Source organism: Pinus tabuliformis, chromosome 3_1 (genome assembly GCF_031772625.1).
Source record: "Pinus tabuliformis cultivar Carrire ecotype Pingquan chromosome 3_1, CPIR1, whole genome shotgun sequence".
In the NCBI taxonomy this organism is placed as follows: domain Eukaryota; kingdom Viridiplantae; phylum Streptophyta; class Pinopsida; order Pinales; family Pinaceae; genus Pinus; species Pinus tabuliformis.
Genome location: NC_142301.1, coordinates 33,910,715 through 33,935,577, shown reverse-complemented (window position 1 = coordinate 33,935,577; position 24,863 = coordinate 33,910,715). Strand labels below are relative to the sequence as shown.

The 24,863-nt window shown below is 40.1% G+C and overlaps 1 protein-coding gene across 2 annotated transcripts in view; it reads left to right on the top strand.

The window, feature by feature from the left end:
- Window positions 1-24,863, top strand: part of TAG1 (membrane bound O-acyl transferase (MBOAT) family protein) — a 339,208-nt gene that overhangs the window by 245,445 nt on the left and 68,900 nt on the right. For both annotated transcript variants that reach the window (XM_089410744.1, XM_089410743.1), the window contains 2 exons: window positions 13,783-13,845; window positions 14,191-14,238. In XM_089410744.1, coding sequence (XP_089266870.1) covers window positions 13,783-13,845; window positions 14,191-14,238 — 111 coding nt within the window. The remainder of the gene's footprint in view (window positions 1-13,782; window positions 13,846-14,190; window positions 14,239-24,863) is intronic.

Sequence of the window (24,863 nt, the reverse complement as noted above, 5' to 3'; positions counted from 1 at the left end):
TTATGGCAAATAGGAGGTTTTACTTACTTGGAGGAATGCAAAATTTGGAGCTTTAGAAAGTCAATTGAATGAGTTTTTGGTTTGGCAGACTGGTGCGCCGCGCCAACGCCCAAGTGCGTAGCATCTAGCAGGTGTGCCGTGCCCGTTCAAAACTATCTGTAAATCCTATGCCTGGTGCGCTGCGTCGCGCCAAGAGAAATCTCGAAACTTGCTGCAATTTCCCTCTTTTCACCTCAAAACACGATTTTCTCCTTGTTCTCTCTCACTTTTAGCACAAATGAAGTCTTCAACACAAATGATCCCTTTATATACTTTTGACTTTAATTTTTCATTTAGAAGACCCACTTTCTAAAGTTTTCGTTTTCACTTTGTTCTTTAAAACTTGTTTTCACGTAAAAACCCTTTATCAAATCATCAATAGAATTTGTGATTTTATGAATTTATTGAACATCCTCATGTGACTGCTGGCCTGTTATTGAGCTTTTGAAGATCATGGTGGCAAACCCTAGACCTAATGAGACCTAAAACCCTAAAAATGACTTTTGCAAATGTAAATGACAAAAATGACTGTAAATGACCAGAACTTGTGGAAATAGGCTAGCAGTTAGTGACCATGAGGGAAATTTGATAATGAACCTCCATCAGTTGATCCATGACCTAATGGAATGCAACTGATCGGATGAGACACCTAATATGCATGCAAAAAAGAGAAATTTTGATCACTGATGGAGGGATGAAGATACCGACACTAACAAGTACATGAATATGTGAGTATGCTAACCTAATTATTGATGCTCATGTTTGTGAACTCTAGGGTTTGAAATAAAGCCCTAGTAGAGATTGAGATTTTAGGATATGATGATTTTGTTTTCTGATATGATTTAGTTTTTATAATAAAATCTATGGTTTGCAACAAGCCCTAGTAGAGTCTAACATTGTTGTAACCTTAGATGCATTTGGAGGTATGAGGAAAAATCGCAGCGCTGCATTTCTGTACTAGTTCAATTTTTGAGTTTTGCATCAAAATTCACAAAAAAACCAAAAATGTGTAGAAAACACCCAAAATTGGTCCAGAAGTGCCAAATGAGGTATATTATGCTCTCATGGATGCTTCAGCAAGCATCTCCAAGTCATCCCTCTCATTTTTGTCTTTTAGGGTTTCCTTTAGCTTTTTTTGCATTTGCTTGATCTTGATGTTGCAAATCATGATTCTGGTTTGGTAGTGGTGGGCCATGTGCCTCAATAGCTAGTTATCCCTGTTAGCCTTGTCAAGAAGCTGCTCTAGATGGCCATTGTGTTGGTTTGGGGTAGCATCAGATGTGCTCTAGCCACGAAAATTGGTGGAGAGGCTAAGGCACATGAGATCTCCAATACCCAGAAATGGTTTGGGTAGATCCTAAACAGTTTGGGAGATATTAAAATAATTAATATTTTTAATTTAGACTTAGAGAAAATAAAATATTAATGTGTATTAATATAACACTGTGTTAGAATGGTCCAAAAGTCATGGATCAAGCCAGATATAATCTTAGCCGTCGATTAGGGATTTAATCTCGGTCGTTGATTTGTCAACGAGAAAAGTATAAGAGGAGACTTGAGGGCCACTTGGAGAATACACTGAGGGAGACCAATTAGTTCAATTTTTGGAGCGGGGTTAGCCGAGAAATTGAACTAGTGGTCTGGAGAGAAGTCAAGAGGCAGCATGTACGGAACAAAGATACGGGAGATCAGTGCAGAGGTAGAAAAGGTAGACGCAGGGCTAGAGGGAGCCACATAGAGGCAACAGAGACTGCGCAGAGCCAGCAGGGCCTGCGTCATCCACGCAGAGGCTGTAGGAGTGACGTAGAAGGCCAGAGAGGCTGTTCAGAATCTCAATAGGCTGATGCAGAGGGTTTCAGGTCATGCAAAGGTCAGTAGGGCTGACGTTGGGTTCAAAAGAAGTGCTGGAAAATTTGTCTATCTGTGGGTAAGCCAGTTTGGCACCCTGTTGTACTAGAAAATTGTTGAATAATAAAATCCTCCCTTGCTGCACCGGTTTTCCCACATTGGGTTTTTTCCGGGGACATTAGTCCAAAATAACTGTGTCAATGTGTTGATTCTTGCGCATATGTTTGTTTCTGTATTACAGTGTGATATCTGCAACAATATTTATTTTAATGTTTATTGAAGTAATTTCATGAATAACTTATGGTGAAATAAGTAGAAAAAGTAAATCAGTTGCTACAGTGATAGAATTTTCACACATTGACCTTACCTAGCGAATACTCTCTGTCTTCATTAATTTCCAAAGCAATTCTGTCTTCAATGTCCAAGTCTTCTTCCAATAGGTTTTGTTCTTTTTCCTTCTTCAATGCTCTTTTGAGACCCTTTGTCCTTGGCTTCTTATTTCCAACCTCCTTTTCCTGTTCATCATGCTCATCAGGTTCTAACATTGCTTTACCTTTTACCTCTTGTTTCAACATCTTGGACTGCGCTTTTTCCATGATTAGCTCTTTGGCTTTGAGTTGACTATTTTCTTGCTCAAGGAAATAAATGATAAATCTGGCCCTGGCCAAATTGTCCATGAGCTCTCTGATTTGGGAATCCTTCTCCTTGATAACTTGTTGCAAGTTTGAAGGTTCATCTGCTGCGTCCAAGTCAACTAGTTCAAAATCATGCTCAATTAGCTCCTCATCCTGTAAATGTGATCCCTGTTGTGCTGATGTAGAAGGCTTGGCCCTTTTCTCAACTTGAGAAGTAAACACAAGCCTTTTTCCTCTTTGATATATTTTGGTCACCTCAAGTCTAGGTGCCTTGGGAACCTCCTCTAATTTGCTTGATGACCCTACCTCCATATGCTGTGTTGATGTGTCTTGGTGATGACTTGATGAAGTAGTTTCATGCCACTGCAAAGCTGTTTCAATGAAGGTATCCCATGCCATGTTCTTTTCTGCCAACTGATGGAGGACTACAACCTTTATCAAACTGTGATGGAAAAGGCTAGGGTAATGCTCTTTACTTTTCATTTGCACCTTTTCAGACGTGCAAAGATGTTGAGAGGTTTCAGAGATGTGAAATGCATTAGCAGCCTAATGTGGTATCCATACAATCTGGAAAATCTCCCCTCACAGGTGAAAAACTTCATTACAACCTTCATCAGTGGTGCATACTTTTCCAATAGGTATCTGAATGGAATGATGTGTGAATGAGCCTCTCTGTAGGGTGATTTTAAGAAAGGTTTGTATTGCTCAAGGTCTAGGCTCATGCCTTTGAACCAATACTCCCCATGATTAGGTATCCCTGTGGCAAGAGAGATGGCAGCTACTGAGAATGTAAATTCAATCCCTGCTATGATGACTTTTCCCCTTTTAGATTGGTGGCAATCCAATTAGCGATCTGCTCATGAAAACCTACTTCACCCACTCTTTGACAAAAGCCTAGGCAACTGTCATCTTCAAAGCACTGTCTAATGAATGGTTAAGAGTTGATTTCATTGCAGTTTGTAGGCTCATAACTTAGAATCCACCCTCCTTTATGATGTTTTTAATTTTCTGATGGTGAAGAATCTCCCTCCATTTATGAAAACCCTAGATAATAGGAAAATGGAAAAAACAGTGAGGAATGAGTGAAATGGTGAAATGAGGGAGTTAGGGAAGGGAGATGATGATAGTGAAATTTTGGGAGGTGGATAGGGGTTTTAGAAATCCGAGGAAGTTGAAATGGAGGGAAATGAATAAGGGAAAATGAACAAGAAAATTAAAAAACAGTCCTAGCTAGGGAAATTGCTCAAATTGATAGGTAAGAGCTAGGGTTTGTGAAAAGGTGAAGTAAACTGAAGGGAAATGATTTGTCTGGTGGATGAGATGGTGATTTATATGCAAACAGAGGTAGGGATAGCAATTTCATAGGGTTTGAATGTTCTAGCTGACTAAACTCACCATTTGCAAGCTTTAAAACATGAAATTCATACAAACCCTAGATGATTTAAACTCACCACCATTCATTTGCTTTGCCAAAAGAAAAGAGGGAGTGAGATGATTGTACTTGCAAAATAGCTTAGAGGAATAAAAAATTTGAATCCAAGTTTGAATTTTGAATTTGGGCAATTTTTGGTAAGTTTTGGGATACTCTACCCTGAGCACAGTGCAGATCACAGAAGCGCAACGCTTCTCCCAGAAATGCAACGCAGTTCACAAAAGCACAATGCTTAGGAATTTTTGCCAATTTGAGTTAGAAAACTCGTGTTTTTCACTAAAGGAGGAAAAAGCTCGATAAACAAAGGAGGTAAGGATGCAAATGAAATATGTTTAAGACTTTTGGGCTTTTATAGGCATAGCATGATTTTCTTTTGAGTGAAAATGGGCCCCACATATCCTTTTCAAAAATGACTTTCACTCCTTTTTGAACTTGATCACCTTGAAGATTTGTAACTTGAACTTCTTTTTACCTTTTTGAACAGTGAACCTTCTTTCTTTTGGAACCTTGAGACTGTAGCCATGAAGTACTTTATGAAATTACATCAAAATTTATTGAAAAGAGTTGCTTATCACAACTCATCATATGCCAGATTTTATGCATGAAATGAAAATGTAGATGACCTTGAAACCCTAATGACCTAATGAAGACATTAGACTGAGTGAAATCATGATGATGATGACTGATATGATGATGATATTCTCTTTATGATGATACACTCTTCTGAGTGATGTAAGTGACCGACAGGTGAAAATCTTGAAAAAATAGAGATAATCCTAGACAAACTAACCAGTGACCAAATTTTATTCTGAAAACCTAGTGACATGATAAAATTTGACCTTGAGACCCCTAGCAAAACCTTGTAAGAGCATTCTTGATCATTGGTGACTGACATGATTGGCAGGCACTAACAGTGAGTACTTAAACTTAGCCCTCCTCCTAATTCTAGACATGCGACTAAGGTTTTTTTAGAGGATCCTTGGATAAGGGCCTCACATTGCCATATTTTTTGAGGGTACATATATGTGGTTTGATTGTTTGCCTTATTTGATTTATTGCAAGTCACCTTGTTCCTTGCATCCCTCGGTTTCCTTTCAAAAACAACAATAATATGATATAAAAGGCATGCTGATCCTAAGCTTATTTACAGTGATTTAACTAATGAAGTCTTGCCGTTTAAGTATATTGTAGCTTGCTATTACAGTAAGGAATTTAGTTTTATAACAACGGTCTTAAGATTACAATAAATGACCTAGATTTGAATTGTGTTAAGCTCATTTTATCCCTCGGTTTCCTTTCAAAAACAACAATAATATGATATAAAAGGCATGCTGATCCTAAGCTTATTTACAGTGATTTAACTAATGAAGTCTTGCCGTTTAAGTATATTGTAGCTTGCTATTACAGTAAGGAATTTAGTTTTATAACAACGGTCTTAAGATTACAATAAATGACCTAGATTTGAATTGTGTTAAGCTCATTTGAGACAGCAATCCTTGAACTCTTGCCTTGGTTTTTGGGAAGATCTCTGTGATTATCCTAGTTTACTGGTAGCTCATTTGAGACAACAATCCTTGAACTCTTGCCTTGTTTTTTGGGAAGATCTCTGTGATTGTCTTAGTTTAACTGTGAAAGGAAGTTTGTTCACCCATGGTTGTCAATATATGATAAGGATTCATACGTAATCTCACCACGTATCATTGAATAACTTCAAGTACCAAATATAGTAAACCAATCATTGACTTTGAATTTTACTTTGAGCATCTTGTTGACAAATCTCTCATTATAATTCTGAACCAAAACCAGTGACATAACTCTTGTGTGATATGATGCATTGACTCCAACTTGACTTAATATGACAAGAGTAGTAACATGTACATTAACTGTGTGTGTGACAGCTTGACGTATTCAGAGTTTACCTGACATAGGGACATAGTGACCTTGTAAGACAAAGCAAAGTAGTTCCTTGAATATAGATGTGCACATAACTTGTAACCTCATGTTAGGTACATCAGCTGGATCATTGATGTAAACAATTATTGAACATTTAAGCAGTAGAACTATGCCTATGACAATCATTATATATATCTAATGAATTATGGAGTAACCTAGAACTGAAGTAATGTGACAGACTTAAGTCTGAACCTTGACTTGATGATCTATGCCATGAGACTGTATAATATATTATAGTAGTGATAACAAATCTTTGGTGAATTGATACACATTTAGTGACTTGATACATTGAATAGTGAAATGAAAATGACTGTGACAATGACAATAACTTCATATGTGCTGATTGACTTGACACACATTGACACATCGATATATTAACTTGACACACATTGACACATCGATATATTAACTTGACTCATAGATCTGATATATATAAACACTTGGCATAATGAAGTTGACCTTTGACTTTGACTTGATATCAATAGAACTATGATGAATGTAATTTGACATATTGACACACTTGATATAGATTTGTATTATGTATCTTATAGTGATGACCTAGAGGGTGTACCATCATAATGACATGACTTTACATGGTAGCAGGTCTTTAAGGAAAATCTCATTTTGTTATACAACCTATTGGAGAAGGATGGATAACAAGGCTTGACTAGTGAAACAATGGTCTTTACTTATATGCTAGTAGGTCTTTGGGGACAGAGTTTGAAAGCATTGATTGCAGGGCATCATGTGCAACTTGATACAGTGTGGCAGCATGATATATTGAGTCTTGATGAGTCTTCATTCGTGAGTAGCTTAGTGTAGTGGTAGGCAACAAATGTGTAGTGATCCATGTGTGCATTGACAATGGTTGTGCATTAATGACTATTCATTCATGAGCAATGACATTCAGTGGTAGCCAACAATTTTGTAGTGTGCAGTGACAGTGATGTGTAGTTGAACAGTGTCAACGTAATGTAGCTTTGTGCAGTAATCAGTGTGTGGGAACAGTGATCAGTGGCTACTAGGATTCGACATTTAGTCTACATCTTTCTTACAACTATTCTACATTGATTTAGAGTACAGGGGATCTAGTGTGATAATTGTGAAACGTGGTCTCCTGGTTTGTCAAGACAGGTGATTGGAGTCACCTTCAAGTTGTGGCCTGAGAACACTTAACAGTGGCAGGGTGGTTCTAGGGCAAGTTGTGGGTTGCACATAGCGTTGTGGCATCCATTCAATTGTGGCTGATAAACTAACAGGGCAGCGAAGCATCCTTTCCAACAACAAGTGGTAAACAAAGTGTTGGGGCACTCATCAGGTTGTGGCTTGTTCTACAGAGCGTTGGGGCATCCTTTTGGTTGCAGCATGATATTATGGTTTAGTAGCATCTTACAGGTTGTGGCCTGTAAATTAGGGGGTTGACGCATCCCTTAGTTGTAGCTGAAATCGTGATGGAATCAATTTTTTTTTAAGAGGGAGAAGACAATTACTAAGGAAACGTTCGATGGTTTTTAACCCGGAGGGGGTTTTCCACCTAAAAATATTTTTGTCCTTTGTTTTATCTTTCTGCATTGTTGTATGGTGTTGTCCACTATTGATTATTGTTTATGATTATCTAAAGAAGAACAATAATAATAATTGAAGATTAACTATTGCTCTAAAAAAGATTAAAAAGTGCTAATTGCTAAGAAATACTGATTCACCCCCCTCTCAGTATTTCCAACATGCCCCCCATAGCTTGCCTGTGGGAGACAACTTGAATGGAGTGGGCAGGGATCAGAATGACAACCCCCACCCTGAGACGTTGTTGCGGTGCTTGTACAATCTAAGCGACAACAATGCGACTACTAAATCTAGTAGTCATTAAAGGAGATCCCACAGGATTAGGATACAATATTAACCACCAAATTGGACATGGAGACAATAGTACAGAACAAGCCCTTTTTTTCCTCTGAATCCCCCCACTAATCCATGCCCAGAAGTGTGCATGATAAGCAAAAATACCCAACTACATAATGAAAACCACACCTTTGAGGTTGGAAGGCCCACCTTCAAACATACGATCAGGTGGCAGAGATGGTGGCACATCGAACTATCTGGTGGTTGCAAGGGATTGGTGGATGCTGGGGTTGCAAGGGGTTGGTGGATGCTGGCTGAAGACAATCTAGGAGAAATTTTATCCTATGGGTGTCACCCACTAGTGGCAGGTAATAAGACCCATAACCATATACTTTGTAAAACAAGATAAAAATCGAGATTTCCCTTTATTGACAAGGGATCCCATCACTACAAAGTAATCATTGCAATCTTTGAGGGAGCTCGGAGAGTCTCCTAGGCATATCAAATCGCCCTACCCAACAGGGGCCTCTTGGGTCTTGTATCTTATTTTCATGGCGTTCTTCTATTATGATTAAAATTAACTTAACACCACAAAACTTTAGAGTAGATTTCATTTTCATAGATTATATTTCATTTTATGCTTTAGATTAGATTTCAATTTTGTAAAAGTAATGAACCCTTCAAGCTCCGTTATGCTCTCCACCATTGCAAGCATGACATGATCCTTGCACATGATCAGAGAGGGCTTGTTGGTTGATTTAGTTTAGCTAGGGAAAGCCGATTTTATCATTATTGTGAGTTTGGGGGAAAAGTAAAGTTTGACTTGTGTAATCAGGATAGGAGCTAGTTTCTCCTATTGTTGGATCTCCTTGCACTTGGTTGACTTGTGAAATTAGGGGAGTACACATTGAAATGAAGCTTCCTCTTGTTGGATCTCCTTGCAACTCTATCTAACTCATTCAAAAGATAAAGATAAAAAAGGAAACACACCTTAGATTAGTTTTATTTTCTTGCAATCAATCAGGTTACATACTCGCATTCCCATTGTGCACTCACTTAACCAATAAATCTAAATCCAAGTGGAATCTAACTTAAAAAACTTACCCAGAGCACTCTGCACAACATTTCTACAACATACAACACTTGGATTACATTTCATTTTCCCGACTTACTTTCAAGAAATAATCATCTACTTTAGGCATTTCATTTAATATCATCAACAAACTACGTTTGGCATTGGTCTATATTGCTATTCATTTATGTGATTTGCTTATTTACTCATCTTGTATATTGATGGTGAATGTGATTATTTGCTTATCTATCTTTCATATTGTATGTTGGTAGTCAATAATACATTTAACTCCTAGGACATTGCTTATTAACTATAGTTTAGTCAACCTTAATTGTTTTTAGGGACTAGCCCCCTTGGCTTTGCTAGGAGTTAGCCAAGATCGAGGAGTTGAGATTTGAGTGACAAGTTGACAACTACTCAACTTGAGACTTGTCGCCAAGGCCACACTTAGTCGTTTAAAGATTTTTCCACGTATCCCGAAGGTGTGAATTTGGCGGCAACAACATGTTAAATTTCTTTCCTTGAATGCCATAGAAGACCTCCTAGAGAGCTTTCTTCTACTTAATTTCTCCCCTTATAAAAAGATAGTTAGGGATTATGAAGTAAAAACTAGGGTTTTCCCCCTTATTCCAAGCATAAGTTCAATTTCTCTTAAATTTAGCCCTAATGAGTCCATCACCCAAGTAGGGAAAGACATTAGGAATCCTTGTGGTCGTAAAAAATCATAATTTTTTTTACCTTGTGCTTCTCATTTATATTTCTAAGCTCTTTAGGGCAAGCCGCTAGGGCTAGGGAATAGGGCCGAATTCTAGTAGTGCTCCTATTTGATTGATGTTGAGGTTTTAGCAGCTTGATATCACCTTGATTGTTCCTTTGCACTCAAAATCTAGCTCGTTTCATGGTTGAATTTGGCCTAATAGGGCTAACATCATCTACCCTACATAGTTTGTGCCCTAGTAAAGCCCCAACTTTGGCTAAGGCTTCAACTTAGGGCTTAAATTGAAGGTTTTCCCTCTCCTTTTTGTTGATTACATCACTCACAAACCTTTTCTTTGTGCCTTTTATGCTTAGGCACTCCTTTGTTGATCTAGATCTTCAAACCCTTGGTGTTAGGTGCCTCTCTAAGGCTTTGTATATGGTACACTACTCTTACACATAGAGCATTGTTCACTTCTCCATCTAAGAAGTACCTTGTTTAGCTTTGATTCACATCTCCTTAAGCCAATTAACTTATAATATCCTTTAGGTGAAAACTGGGAAGCTTCTGGTATTGTGAAATTCCACTAAAGAGCAGGAGGAGGATTGCTGAGGTGACAGTGGCAATCCACCTCATTGGTGCACCTCGGTTCGACCCTTGCCTTGTGAGAGTCACCTCATTGTTGCACCTAGGTTCGGCCCTTGCCTTGTGAGGCCTCTCACAAGGCTTGCTATATTTTGAGGCAATAGGGCCTATCGTATGAGGATATTATATATCTTTGTGTTGGCAACTTTATAGCAGCAGTAGATTGATCTTCAACATTGTTGTTATACTTGTACCAGTGTAGCACGACTCTTATAAAACCTGCAAGTACCCGCAGGTCTTGACGGGTTTTATAGTGAGACATGTCACTTGCATAGAACTTGCGGTTTCTACCTGTACTCGCCCAAAACGCGCATAAAACTCGGCTGCCTGCATTGAACCTGTGAAGAACCGCATCTGACCCGCATAGGACCTGCGGAGTCCCTCAAAATTCGATTTTTTTTTATTTTTTATTTTTTTTTGTGCTTAAAATTTACCATATTTGGAGTTTTTCCTGTATTTTGTTGAGTCTTATACGGGTCGTTCCTGAGTCTTATATGTGTCGCCAAGTCAATAGGCAGACGAGTTTTATACAAGTCATAGTTTTAAAAAACGACCATTTCGAAATGGAAACGACCGAGTTGGTCTGTTCCATTGCCCTCTGGAGTGACTCGGTACAAAAAACGGCTCGGTTGGCCGAGTCAGCCATGACTCAGCCAACTCGGCCGTTTCCTGTATTGACTCGGCCGAGTCACAAACAGCAGCCCGTAACCCACTAAAACAACAATTTAACATTATTTTAATGAAATTTTAAGGGGTTTGCTGATTGGTTTGGACTTCAAGGTGTTTTATGAATTAGCTAAATGTTATTTGGGGTCCATTTCCCCCTCCCAAAACCTATTTAACACACTCAAATGCTCTCTACTATTGATATGCTGTTCAAATTTCATGGTAATGTTAAATTCTTAAAGTAAAAGTGACATTCTCCTTAATCTTCATTTTCATCCTTTTACTTAAATTTTTAACATTACCATGAAATGACTCAGGATGTTTGAGAGTGGTTTCGGCCTCATTGGATTTCATATGGAGAAAGTAGAATTTTAGATTTCATTCAAAATCCAGCAAACTTATCAGTTTTTCAGGATTGGATAATTGCAATGTTTCCAATGAATTTTGTCATGTATTAGGGTATGGAACTCGTATTTAATCAAGAACACCAATCCCTCTATGTACCTTGATGTTAGTGACATTGGTTGTCGAACTCCTCTGGGATTCGCTCCCAAACCAGGAGCCTCTGAAAATGTCGCTCCCGCTCCCTTTTTCGCTCCTGCTCCCAAGTAACAGAAAGAAGAGAAACCTCCGTAGAAACCTCCCTTCTTCCTCATTAGTATTTATTTTGCCTTATTTCTCTTCTTTTATCATCATTCTTCAACCCTGATGATGGATCCCACTTGGGATTTGAAACGTTGGTATAAAGATGTTCAAACTGTGGATTCTCCGATCACTGATTCAAAAGAAGAGAAACCGTTTGGATCAAAAACAGTTAAATGATCTAGTTTATGTCCCAATACAACCTCCGGCTCAGACGAAACCATTTGCTGAACAAAAGACCTGATTCAGATCCCATTGTGTTGGAAGACATTGATCCAACATCAGATTGGGTAGTGGAGAGTCATCCAGCAGAGTTTGATCCTGGTGACGATCTTGATTTAGATTTAGATATCGAGACATCAGTTGAACTTGAACATGCTGTTTAGTTGAATGCAGATCCCAATCCACCAGCCTCAGTCTCACAGCCAGCAAGGACTCCAGTTGTAGGTGCTTCCTCTGCTCAGCCATGACAGAAGCGCAACCGCATATCTACTCTATCTCAGCTTGCATCTGCTGCAGTTGCACAGCTTGCTAGTGGTACCACTTCTACAACTGCAGTTGGAGATGATGATAATGAGGAGGAGCCATGGGGCCCCCTGTCTGACTCTGATGATGATCCAGAGATTGATCGACATGATCTTGGCTCCTCTGGCAGTAGCTACTAGCCTATAGCTGTAGTACTAGTACTGGAGTCTGGTCACAGTTTACTTTTGTTGTAGAGGCCATTTCTAGCCTCCTTGGTTATGTGTTTTTTGTTTTGAGTCTTTGATCATGTATGACAATTGACTATGTATTGCCATTGGGTACCATTTTGATATAATGGATTGGTTCATGAGCCTACTTTGATCATATGTTGTCTTCCATCTATATTATAATGCTGTGTGTTTGGAAACATGAATGAAAATCTTTAAAATTATGTTTAAAATTTTTAAAATTATGTTTTTTTATAAAAAAAAATATTTAATGTATTTTTTACAACGACCGAGTGTTTGAAATCGAGCCGGCCGAGTCATTACCGTTTCGGAGTCGGAGTCGGAGTCGATCCTCGGCCGAGTCGGAGTTTTAAAACTATGATACAAGTACAAGTCGTGCAACATTGACTTGTACATAGATTAAGGGTAGTTCTTATGCATTGTATTTCAGCCTTTTAGTTGTGATCTGGCCAGCTCCCTTTTGTGGTTTGCTTGTTCTGACTGTCTTCACCTTCAGGGCTCTACTCTATTGCAAAGGGTTTATCCATTGTGGATATGTCTTCCTTTTGTAATGATATTATGCTTCTTATTTGGTCTATTCCTGTCTTAGGGAGCAGATGCCCTAGGCACCTCTTTTTTTGCTTTTATTATTTGCTGTATTTTGAGTCTCATTGACTCTTTTAGGTCATTTGTAGACTTTAATTTAATTTCCTTGTTTCATTTTTTTCTTTGTTGTTTTTTATATTTTCTTCTTTTTTAATTATGTCAAACTCATATAGATCTTATTATGTTGGGGGATGGATGTCATATGGCAGTGTGTCCAAGTAACCTACCATATCCTGCAAACCTGAAAATTTGATTTTACTTTAATGAAAGTTGATGCTTTAACATTCTAGGATTCAAGCGAGCCATTGTCTCTTAAGAAGTTATTTGCAAGATTTTTCTCAAATTGGTTTTTAAGCACTTCAAAACCAATGTGCCATGTTTTCCAAGCAGGGTTGCTCACTGTGCTAAATTGGTGTAAATCTTGTTATGGCTACAGTTATCAATATAATTATATTCTGAGAGAGTGGTATCTCTGGTAAATTGTGGTTATTGCTTGCTATCAGATTTTCCAGTTATCATTTCAGAAACTAAGCATTGTGGCAACTAGGTTGATTCTCTTTGTTATCTAGTTTAATTCTTGCTTTTTTTTTTTTTAAATTTCTGATACCACATTGATTTTTTCTTGCTACCTTCTGTGAAACCACAAGTGGCTTTCACAGTAATGGAAAAAGTTCATAGGGTTTTTACATTTTTCTTGAGATGATTTTTGTAGTTTCTTTCATTTGATGTCAACAAGTATTATGTTATCAGATGTTTTCCGAGATTCATGTTGGAATAATAATAAATTCTTTTATAGCATAATGTGAAATTGGGGCAAGTTTTTGTAATTTGTAACATTTCTAGGTAATCTCACTGTCTCAGAAGCTTCTGAAGCCAAGATCTTGGTGGAATATGATAGGACAACTACAGATTTAATTTTTTTTTGTTTTTTAAACAAAACAATTATGAAAGTAGAATCAAATTTAGCAGGAATTTATTATCTTACGTAGATCTTTTATGGAATTGTTCTATTGCAGCCTGTTCATAAATGGATTGTTCGTCACATTTATTTCCCTTGCATACGTCTTGGAATGCCGAAGGTTAGAAGTTCTTTCTTTTTTATCTCTCATGTTTTGTTTGTTGTTTGTATGTTGCATCGTAAAATGTTCCATATAACGTTTTAGAAATTTTGAATTGGTATATTTGTCATAAGATTAGCCTTGAGAAAATTAGCTTTTATCTTCAAAGTATGATGACGTAGGCAAAAGCTTGCTTGTTTATTGCTATAACTTAGTTCTTTGAAAGGAAGATGTTCTCTGATTTATATATCATTTATGAAATGTTTAACTTAGTTGTTTTAAAAGAAGATGTTCTCTGATCTCTATATCATTTATGAAATATTTAAACCATTCTCAAGAATCCATTCAATTTTTGTATGAACGCAGAGTGGTGCAATCATCATAGCCTTTCTTGTTTCGGCTATATTTCATGAGGTATGTTGAGGTTTCTAATTTCATTCTTTAATTCTCTTTTTCTAATGGAAACAATTTCAGAGTTTTATTAATCAGCCTCCAAAAATGACCTATTTACTTTTGTAGAAATAACTCATACTGGTTGTGGGCATAGACTTCATTTCTGATGCATAATATTGTTCGGTTAAGTTTGTCATCTGTAGTCTATGTTGTGATTGACAATTGTTGTATCACTTCTTTTATTGTGTGTGTTGATGTTAAATTTTTTGATTCAAATTTAATGTGAAAATATGTAAATTTGGGAATCATATTATGTAACGAACAAAGTTCTTATACTCAAAGAAATGCTCTGATCCCAATGTAACAAACAAGGTTCGTAAATGTAATGAACAATGTTTGTATATGCAACAAAATAATATAGAAGAACTAAATATGTAAGTATCTATCGTAGGTCAAATAATAATTGTATACAAGAATTGTTAAATGTACAAAAGATGTGTCAAATGATTACAATGAGGGCCCACTTATATACCTAGGCAGATGCCCTTTCATGAATGGTCATGTCTCTTTCGCATGCCTCTTCATTACTAACTAACTAACTAACTAACTATTAGTTAATTAATTATTAATTATTATTAATATGAATTATATTCATAACATTGCCCCTCTTCAAAAAGCGTTGTCCTCAAAGCTTACTGATGAAAGGGTCGGATCTCTTTTCCCATTTTGAATATGTTTTCATCTAAGATCTTTAATCTTTGTTGATATAAGACGATATGATACTCTGAGTGATACACAAAATTGTTGGACTGAGAATGGATTTGACGATCCAAGATTAATCTTCTGTGGAATCTTCCTATCACTAAAAATTTGTAATGAATTGTTATCATAAGACTGGATTCTGCAAACTTCAATCTTTCTTGGATCATAAATCTATTGTTTCCGTTTTGAATGATTCAAATATGTAGACTGACTTAGTTATATGAAGCGACAAAACTTAGAGTTGTTGTGCTTTAAAGGTAAATACACAATGTATTGTAGTAATATTCTTATTAATAAGATGAATAGTACAAAATGTATGAATGTTACATTGAGGGTCTACTTTATATACTTAGGTAGGTGTCCCCTCATCACTGGGTATGTCTTTTTAGACATGCCTTTTCATTTAACTAATGACTATTGTAGAAATTTCTGTTTTCCCACCCCGGTTTTCAGTTTCTCCTTATTTCTCCCATATAGTTAAATGTCCTTTCCCATAACCATACATTTAACAAGCTGGAAAAAATAAATTTGCTGAAAACACAAATTCTGGAAATTTTACAGAATGCTTTTAATTGCAGAAATAAAAATCAGCAGTAATAAACAGCCATTAAAACACATTTAAACACTGATATTTTTGGTCAACTTGACCCTGGAAAAACCCCCTACAACTCTTGGGGAAAACCAGTTTGAGAGCTCTTCTTTATTTCTGAAAATTGCCTTTTTCACAGTGAGAAATATTCATAAAAAAATCAGCAAGCAAATTTACAACTTATCTCTTTTCCCATGCTTCACAGCAAACTGGAAATTACAGCAAACAGGACAGCAATAAATGCTGTATGGCCTCCTCGATTTTCGTGCCCACTTTCAGCATTAAATGCAGCTGTACAAACAACATTAAATGCGCTGTACGACCTACAATAAATGCGTTGTACGGCCCTCGTTTGGCGTGCAGAAAAACCAACAACTGCACCTCAATTTTTGTGCAAACCACTCCTCGAAAATCGTGCCAAAATCTTCTTTTCACTTTGTGCTGAATCAACTGTACAAATCTGCTCAACTGCTGCCTTGGAATGTGTGCCAAGCTGCTGTCTCCTTCTCCTCCCTGCTCAGAAATTTCTCTTGCTCTCTTGCTCTCCTTCTCCCAATCTGCTCATGAAAGAATGAATGACCTTTTCCTCCTTTTCCTCCTTTAATATAACCCCAAGTGACTTTTGGGTGATCCAAGTGACTTTTGGGTGATCCCTAAATCCAATGGCTGAAATAGATTGAGATCTAAGGCTGAGATTAAATGCTCATTTAAATCTCACTTTTTATTTTTTAATTCACCCCACTTTAATAAAGACCCACTTAGTCATTTATTTCCAAAGTCACTTTTCCTTTCTAATTTTTCATTGACTTTATAAAAGTCACTTTAAAATTAGACTTAATAACTTTATCACTTAAAGTCACTTTTAAATTAGATTTAACTTTATAAAAATTATAAAGTTACTTTAGGAGAAAAATTAAATTCTTTTGGACACTTTTCCTTAGGCCAAAGATCAAAGCCTAAGGGAACCACCTGTCCACCGGTACCAAATTTCAACAACTATTAAAATAATCACTATTTTGATTATCTATTATTTACAATTTTTTTTTCCCCTGGAAAAATCATGAAAATATTTCATTGATGATCAGTTTTTACATGAGAGTCTGTTATTTACATAATATTTGCAGTTTCTTCTAGTTGCACTACCACGCAGGGTATGCTGTCAGTATACTTCAGTATATGTCTGTAGAGCTGTAGTCAAAAAATAAGTAGATGCTAATGTGCTATTTGCTGATCCAGGGTTGGATATCCTGGATCTATATATGGCCGATGGTAAAATATATGCTCCTGCTGATTGATGATCTCCGTGATCTCCCATAATCCCCTGTCCATCAACGCTGCCTCCTTGGAAAGTTTGTCGGCACCCTTATTATGTTCCCTGTAGATATGAGAGATGGATATATGGTTAAATGCTGATTTGAGTTCAAGTGCTTCATGTAAAATAGTGCTGAGAGAGTGCATGTGACAAGTAGCAGTGCCATTTATCCAATTAATGATGATCTGAGAATCCCCAAAAATGTTGATACTAGTGCAATGGTGCCTCAATGCAAAGTGAAGAAGGTGGCGAAGGGTAATGAGCTCAGCGAAGTTGTTTGTGCCTGCTCCCAATCCTGCTTTAATTCTGTAGTGATGGCTTTCATTTATGTGAAGGATGAACCCTCCTCCACTGCTTTGTATATTGGCAGCGCCATCGAAGTATGCCCATGGCATGCTTGGGTCTATGGGAGGAGGCGGGGCAGGTTGGCGGGCTCTCGGAGGGGGAGGGTCTGGTAATTCTCTCAGGGCAGCTACAATGCTTGCCTCCAGCAAGGGCCAGTGGATAGGCTTATTTTCAAATATGACATTGTTCCGTGATTTCCAGATTGCCCAATTTACGATGATGGGCAGATTGATCATTTTTGTCCCTCTGTTATTCTTTTCCCATTCGTTCCAAGCACTGATGATGTCCAATCCAGCCCAATCTCCTGCATAGTTTGCGTGGGGCCTGAGATTTCTCCATATGGTTATAGTAGCCCGACATTTCAGGAATAAATGATCAATTGTTTCCGAGTCTTCCTTGCATAGTACGCACCAGGTGGGGCCGTGGATGGCTCGTTTCATGAGCTGATCTCCTGTGGGGATTTTGTTCCTCAGTAAGCACCAGCTGAATAGTTTTGATCGAGGGGAGGCGGAGAATTTCCATAAGCTCTGCCACCAGCTTGCACTAGCTGCAGGTTTCTTGTGCTCAATGAGCTGTATGTACCCGTCCTTGGGGGTATATACTCCATGATCCGCTCGGTGCCATACTAGCTCGTCCGGGCCCTCCGATATGCGAATGTGAGATTCCACTAAGGCCTCTCTGTATTCATCCCAGATTGTATGCCATCTTCGCGGAAGGTTTAATTGATGCGCAGTTTTCCATGCTTGATGGAAGATATCCGATCGATCAGGGTCAGCGATTTGAGATATTACCTTTATGTTTTGAGCAGAGAGATATGCTATAAGATCTTGAGGGAGAGTATGTCTGCCACCGCAACCAGACCAGGGATCAAGTCCAATTCTAGCTTTGTTGCCTGCTCTGATGCGCCATACCAGGTTGTCTCTGATGAGTGGGAATGAGTGTAAGAGAGCCTTCCAAATCGAGGAAATGCCTGTTTTATTCCACCCAGGTTGCCTTGCCCAATCGAGGATGCTGAGAGGCCAGATATATTTGTGGTATGTAATCTTGGTCCAAAGACTTTGTGATGTCAGAAGGGCCCAGCCCATTTTTCCAGCCAGTGCTTTTGCAAATATCGGAAGCTCCTTCAGTCCCCAACCTCCCCATTTCTTAGGAAGGGCGATCTTGTTCCAGCCTATCCAGGCAAAAATACGTTTGTCCTGGTTCCCAGCCCATAGGTATCTATTGCAAAGTTGCTGCAATTTTGATAATATGTTCCGAGGAATCCATGCCAGGGCCATCCAAAATACAGGGGTGGCTTCTAGTACAGATTTTATCAGTATTAGTCTCCCCGCCCTGGAGAGGTATCTGTGGCTCCAGCAGGTTAGTCTTTTTTCAATCTTCGACACGAGCCAAACCCAATCCGCGATCTTCTGACTGGTCGGCTTGAGCCAGTATCCCAAGTATTTGAGCCCTCTTTCCAGTGGCTGTGTGCTGTATGGGAAGGCCATGCTGGCTGCATGTGATTCGTTTACTGATGTGCCGATCATGGTGATAGAAGATTTTGCTCTGTTCACTTCCATTCCCGTCGCTTTGGAGAAGAGATCTAGGATGCGGGAGAAAGTGGTAGTGTCCTGTACGCTGCCATCCAGTAATATTAATACATCATCTACAAATAATAGATGAGTGAGGAAACAGATGTCAGAGATTTTTAGGCCCCTGATAGTTCCATCCCGATTTGCTGTAATGAGAAGTCTGCTGAGGGCTTCTATAACCAATAGAAAGAGTAATGGCGAGAGAGGGCAACCCTGACGAAGCCCTCTTTCAGAGTGAAAGAAATGAGAGGCGGATCCATTAATCAGGATGCTGAAGGTGGGGGAGGTGATGCATGCCATAATCCAGTTGATAAGGGAGAGAGGGAAGCCCGTATGAATGAGGATCATCTTGATATACAGCCAGCTTACACGATCAAATGCTTTGGAGAGGTCAATTTTTAACAGAATACATTTGAGGTGTCTGGTCCAGATGGAGTGTATAGCTTCTTGAGCCGAGCCAATGGCTTCATGAATCTGACGGTTCTCCAGAAATGCGAATTGTTGGGGGGAGATATGTCTGGAGAGGATGGGCTTGATCCTATTGGCTATGATCTTAGAGATGATCTTGTAAAGCACATTGCAAAGAGATATGGGGCGGAAATCATCAAATGAGGATGGATTGTCAGATTTTGGAATAAGGGCTATGAAGGTAGAGTTGATGGCATGGTATATGCTACCCGAGGATCGGCTCTCCTCAACTACCTTAAGAATATCATCTCCCAGGAGTTCAAAAAAAGCAGAATAGAACTCAATAGTCCATCCATCCGGTCCAGGACTTTTCTCCTTCTTAAACCATTTAATCGTACTTTCTAATTCGGCCATGGTGACAGGTGCTTCTAAGTCCTCTGCATCATCCTCCTCGATAAACCGGGGGAAATGGGCAGCCACATTGATGATTTCTGCCAGATTTGTGCCAGCCGGATTTTTGTAAAGATTTCTGAAGTGTGTGGAGCCCAGGTTTGATAACTTGTTGAATGTGTCCGCCAGACCTCCCTCAGGCATAGGGAGATTCCAAATGGTATTTGCCACTTTCCTTCCTTTGGCGAAGTTGTGGAAGAATCTGGAATTCTCATCTCCCGCTTTCAGTCAAATGGCTCTGCTTCGAAGCCTGATAGATTCTTCCCTCCCCTTTAGGATGATGTTCTTCTGGTTTTCCAGTTCCACGAGTCTAGCCTTATCTTCCTGTGTTATAAACATAGTTTTTAAAACCGTTTTGAAAAACCGGTAACCTGTCAAACCGGTCGGTTTGATAGCTGGCCGGTCCGAACCGGCCAAAAAACCCGGTCCAACCTTGCATTTCGCCATATTTGAGGCCCTAACCGATGAAAACCGGCCGGTTTAGGACAAAACCGGCCGGTTTGTATCAAACCGGCCGGTTTTGTATCAAACCGGCCGGTTTTGTCCTAGACCGGTCGGTTTTAGGCACGCCCAGTGAAACATGCAAAAAGGTGGATTTTGACTGTGGTTTAGGGGTTTTGGGGGGGGGGAAGTAAAGGTGTTTTCCCTCCAAAAGGCTATATAAATGAATGTAAGGGTATATAAATGAATGTAGGCTGTTTGAAAATAGAACCAGCCCAAAACACCATAGAACCAAGAAATTTTAGCTGTGATTGTTGGCTTAAACAGAAAGAAAGATATGGTGCACCTTAGAAGAGCAGCAAAAGAATACTTGTAGATTCCACCAGTACCCATAACTGTATAGACATCAACTAAGCTAAGCAACTGAACCTAATTGTGTACCCCACTCCATAGTTAAAATCATTGATCGATAAAAGGTCAAGACAGTAAAAAGATTCCATAAAGTCATGGTTCAAATACAAGAATTGGAACATTTAACACAACTCTATGCTCTTCAGCTCAATGAGATGGGTAGGGTACTAGGTGTTGAATAGTTGATGCAGTGGGGTGCTTATAACATTAACCTTGAAGAATAGTTCAAGTAATTTAACTGGAAAAGACAACATTATGAACTATATGGGTTGAAAGTTCCCATCACAAATGATCTACAACTAATAGAAAGGGGGCAAGAAACACAGACAAACATATAACCACAAAGAAAGTATGTTACCATGGATTATCAAGGTTTCACATTGAATAACTAGGCCAAAAGACTTTAGAATATGATGTGCACACTGCAAAGGAACCTCACCATCACTCAAATCAAGAACTGAGTCAAACTCCCACAACCAAATAAAGATGATGCTACCAAGAAAGCATGCTCAGCAAGAGAAAATCTCATTTACTATGCTTTGAGAACAAAACATTCTTAAGAGGGTGGCAATGTAGTAGGAACAGTACTAATTATGCCAATGAAAGGTCAAAGGCCACACACCTCGTGACCAATCACTGTATATCTATACACAGTCAAGAGGCCCAATGTTGATATCATTCTTAATAAATTCTTATCAATCAATCATTATCCAGTATTTTAATTTACAATTGCAGATATACTCTATCAATCTTAGTAATAAACATGGACTATTTATTCCAGTCTCCATCCATGAGGTGGTTATGGGACCCCACATCAGTGCTTACAGCAACCTTAGTCACCTAAACTAATTTAAAATAATGGTCAGCTCTTAAACCATAGCAATACAAGTAATGACGGTGCAAAAAGGCGGATTTTGACTGTGGTTTAGGGGTTTTGGGGGGGAAGTAAAGGTGTTTTGATATATTCACCTTTACATGGTATATAAATGAGCAAACTTTGCATATTTTGTCTCTATTGGCTTGGAATCATGGTTTTACATCTTAAAAATAGTTTTGTTTCATTAAAAATTAATTATTTAATGTATTTTTTTAAAACCGGTTCGTTTAGACCAAACCAGTGCCGGTTAGACCGGTTCCGGTCGGTAAACCGGTTCATTAGGTGGACCGGTCCGGTCACCGGTTCCGGTTTTAAAAACATTGGTTATAAACCCTAAATTTCTCTCATCCAGGAGGCCCTCTAAGTCATTCTCGACCTTTGTGAGGAGCTCATCTTCTTTTTTCTTTTTCTCTCTAGCCCAATTGATCACTAGATGTTTTAGCTCTGTAAGGTTTTTTACAAAACCCCTAGCCAACGAGGATTCTCGATCGATGGGGTGAGCTTTCCAGAAAGTAGTGATCAGACCTGAGAAACTCGGGTCTTGAAGCCACAGATGGTTGAATTTGTAGGGGGCCTTAGGTTTCTGGTTTGGCCCCTGGATTTCCAAGGCAATGGGGAGGTGGTCTGAGATGCCTCCATTGCTAACCCATTGCTTGAATGATTGCAACTGATGAATCAAGGGTCCTTTCATCAAAAATCTATCCAACCTTCTGGCCAATGCAGCAACTCCCGTTCTTCTGTTTCTCCAAGTAGGTTGTGGCTTCTGCACAGGAATATCTATGAAATCGTGTTGCTCCAGTAACCTCCTCATGTAGTCTGTGATGGGATCTATCTGGGCCGCCTCTCCCCAAGATTCGGTGAATCCCATGGAAAAATTCAGATCTCCCCCTATAATGGTGTGATCGATTGATAGGAGGTTGCGGCTGAGGAGGTTTCTCCAGAAGATTTCCCTTTGATGACAGGGTCCATATATATTGATGATCCGCAGGGGGCAACCAAGTTCACTGGATATGATGTCTGCTCCTAGGAACCCCTGTCCTCCCCATGATGAGACCAGCCTTATAGAGATGGGGTTATAACCGAGCGCCAGTCCCCCTGATCTTCCCATAGCATCCGAGGCAATGAAGTTCCATCTAGCCCCTACAGAGGCTAGAGCTCGAATACAAGCTTCTTCCGATCCTAGGGTTTCTTGTAATAAGATGATATCCGGATTTTCGACTTCAAAAAGTCGTTTGAGGGCTAGCTTTTTTGGGGTGCTAGCCAGACCCCTACAATTGAAAGAGATAAACTTCATGGTGGACCAATTTTAGGGGGGTTTGATGCTCTAAGGACCCCTACGATGGTGGCTTGACGCCCAGCTGCGACTTCTGCGCCCGCAAGTCTGATAGCTTTGTTGAGGTTTGATTTTCGTCCACGGGTAGAAGAGTACCCAGGATCAAGAGGGACAATACCCAGGCCCGCAGAGGATTCAGAGGTTTCCGGGCGGGGAGCACGGGGGCGGAGGGAGTAAGGATGAGATGATGATGACCGGGATGAAGGGGGCGAAGGGGGCGGAGATGAGAATGGTAGGGTGGGTGGAGCCGAGGAAAGTGAGGGAGGGGGAAGAGGAATATCACACTGAACCATAGTGCATGCAGTGGAAATATCATGCTCAAATGAGATATCAGATGTGATTATGAGAGAGTTAGGGAAGGTACCCGATACATTCGCGGCCGCTGCTGCTGCCCGGGCCCTGGTCAGCGGAGGCGATGGCGGTGCTTTCTGATACTCGTGCTCTTTTGTAGGGGAGGCGCGAGGCTCCGCATTCTGCTTGGGCGATCGCTGCACTGATGGGGGTCCGCCGGTCTTCGGAGATCGAGGTGCAGATGGTGTAACCCTGCCGGAGGCCGATTGAGGCTGTTTGGGTGATCCATCCTGGCTGGTGTTTAATGGGCAATCCTTGAACAAGTGACCGATTTGGCGGCATCGGTTGCATCTGAAGGGAACCCCTTCGTAGTCCAGTATCTGAGTTCTGCTAAATTTCCCCCATCTCAGTGTCATTTTGCCTTCTAACCCCTCCCTGGTGTCCAGGTGGACCAGAATTCGAGCCATGATCTGCTTATTTGTGTCCTTGTAGGATCGATCGTGATCCAAGTATGTTCCCAGCGCGTTCCCTATCTTGATGAAGGCTTCCTCGGACCAATATTGTATTGGTAACCCTGGCAGACGGACCCATATGGGTCCAGCTCCGATCTGCTCCCGGTCCGGATCAAAAAGAGGGCTCCATCTTTTCAGGAGTACTGGAGCCATTTCTATGTGCCAGTACTGAGCCAAAACGGTATTCGTGTGTTCCTCTTTTGCAAAATGGATGGAGAACCAGCCCCTAGGGAGTTCAATGACGTCTGGCAGCTCAGTGAACAATCCACCCCAGATCTCTTTCACCCATTCCTTCAGCCTTTCCGCCGTGAATGAACGCCCTCGCACATGTCCTACCAGGGTCGTACGAGCCAGTGCCATGGTCTCTTCAAAGTTTGAGGGGTCGCCAAATTGAACAGTGATATCTTTCACCGTTTCCCTGATGCACTTCGTCTTCTTAGAGCGGGGAGCAGTAGGATGGTCAGAGAGCGGATTTGATACCCCAACCCTGGGAGAGCGATTAATGGCCTGTGCAATTAGGGCTGGCGTGCTAAAGCTACCCGAGGGCCTGATCTTTGCAGCATTCAAGGGATTTGACCCCTGCACCTTATTCACCTCCGAGGGATCGGGGAGATCCGTGACGGGTGGATCCCCTAATGGGTCAATGGGGGGAGTTACTGCAGCCCTAGATTGATCAGGTCCAGAGAGGTAATTCCTGCGGGTCGAGGATGGAAAGTCAATTGAGAAGTCCTCGGGCGAGAAAGATGAGAGGAGTAGGGCGGAGCCAGGAGATAGTGGCGGGGCTTCAAGCGCAGGCGGGGTGGAGGAAGATGGCAGCGAAACCCCAGGAACAGAGTTATGGATGGCGATACTAACGGCAGCGGGAGCAGGTAGATGGTTAGGGTAACCGAAAATGTCGAAACCTTCAAGAGGGTCGGCAGAATAGTCGACCAGCTCCGTCTCCTCGCGGTCCTCCATACCGGCCAACTGTAGGTTAACCGCGGTCGCTGTCAGTAGCCGGATACCCAAAACCCTAGATCGCCTTCTGTGCTGTCCGTTCTGCGGGGCTCCCGATAATTGCGATGCCTGCGGCTATGTTAACCTAGCCCTTTTCGATAGCTCCGCGAGACCGCCATCAGAACCCTCCTTGGTGCCATAATCAGGGGTGGCCTCTATTATTTACAATTTATTTGTATTTACTTTTATTTTATATAAATTATATTCATAACATTGTCCCACTCTTCGAAAAGCTTTTTCCTCGAAGCTTGTTGCAGACAATTTCCTCAGGTTGCATACGTCATTCTGACATATGTAATTTGTCAATCTTGGCACGCGTTTATTCATTTTCCTTGTTTCAATTTGTTT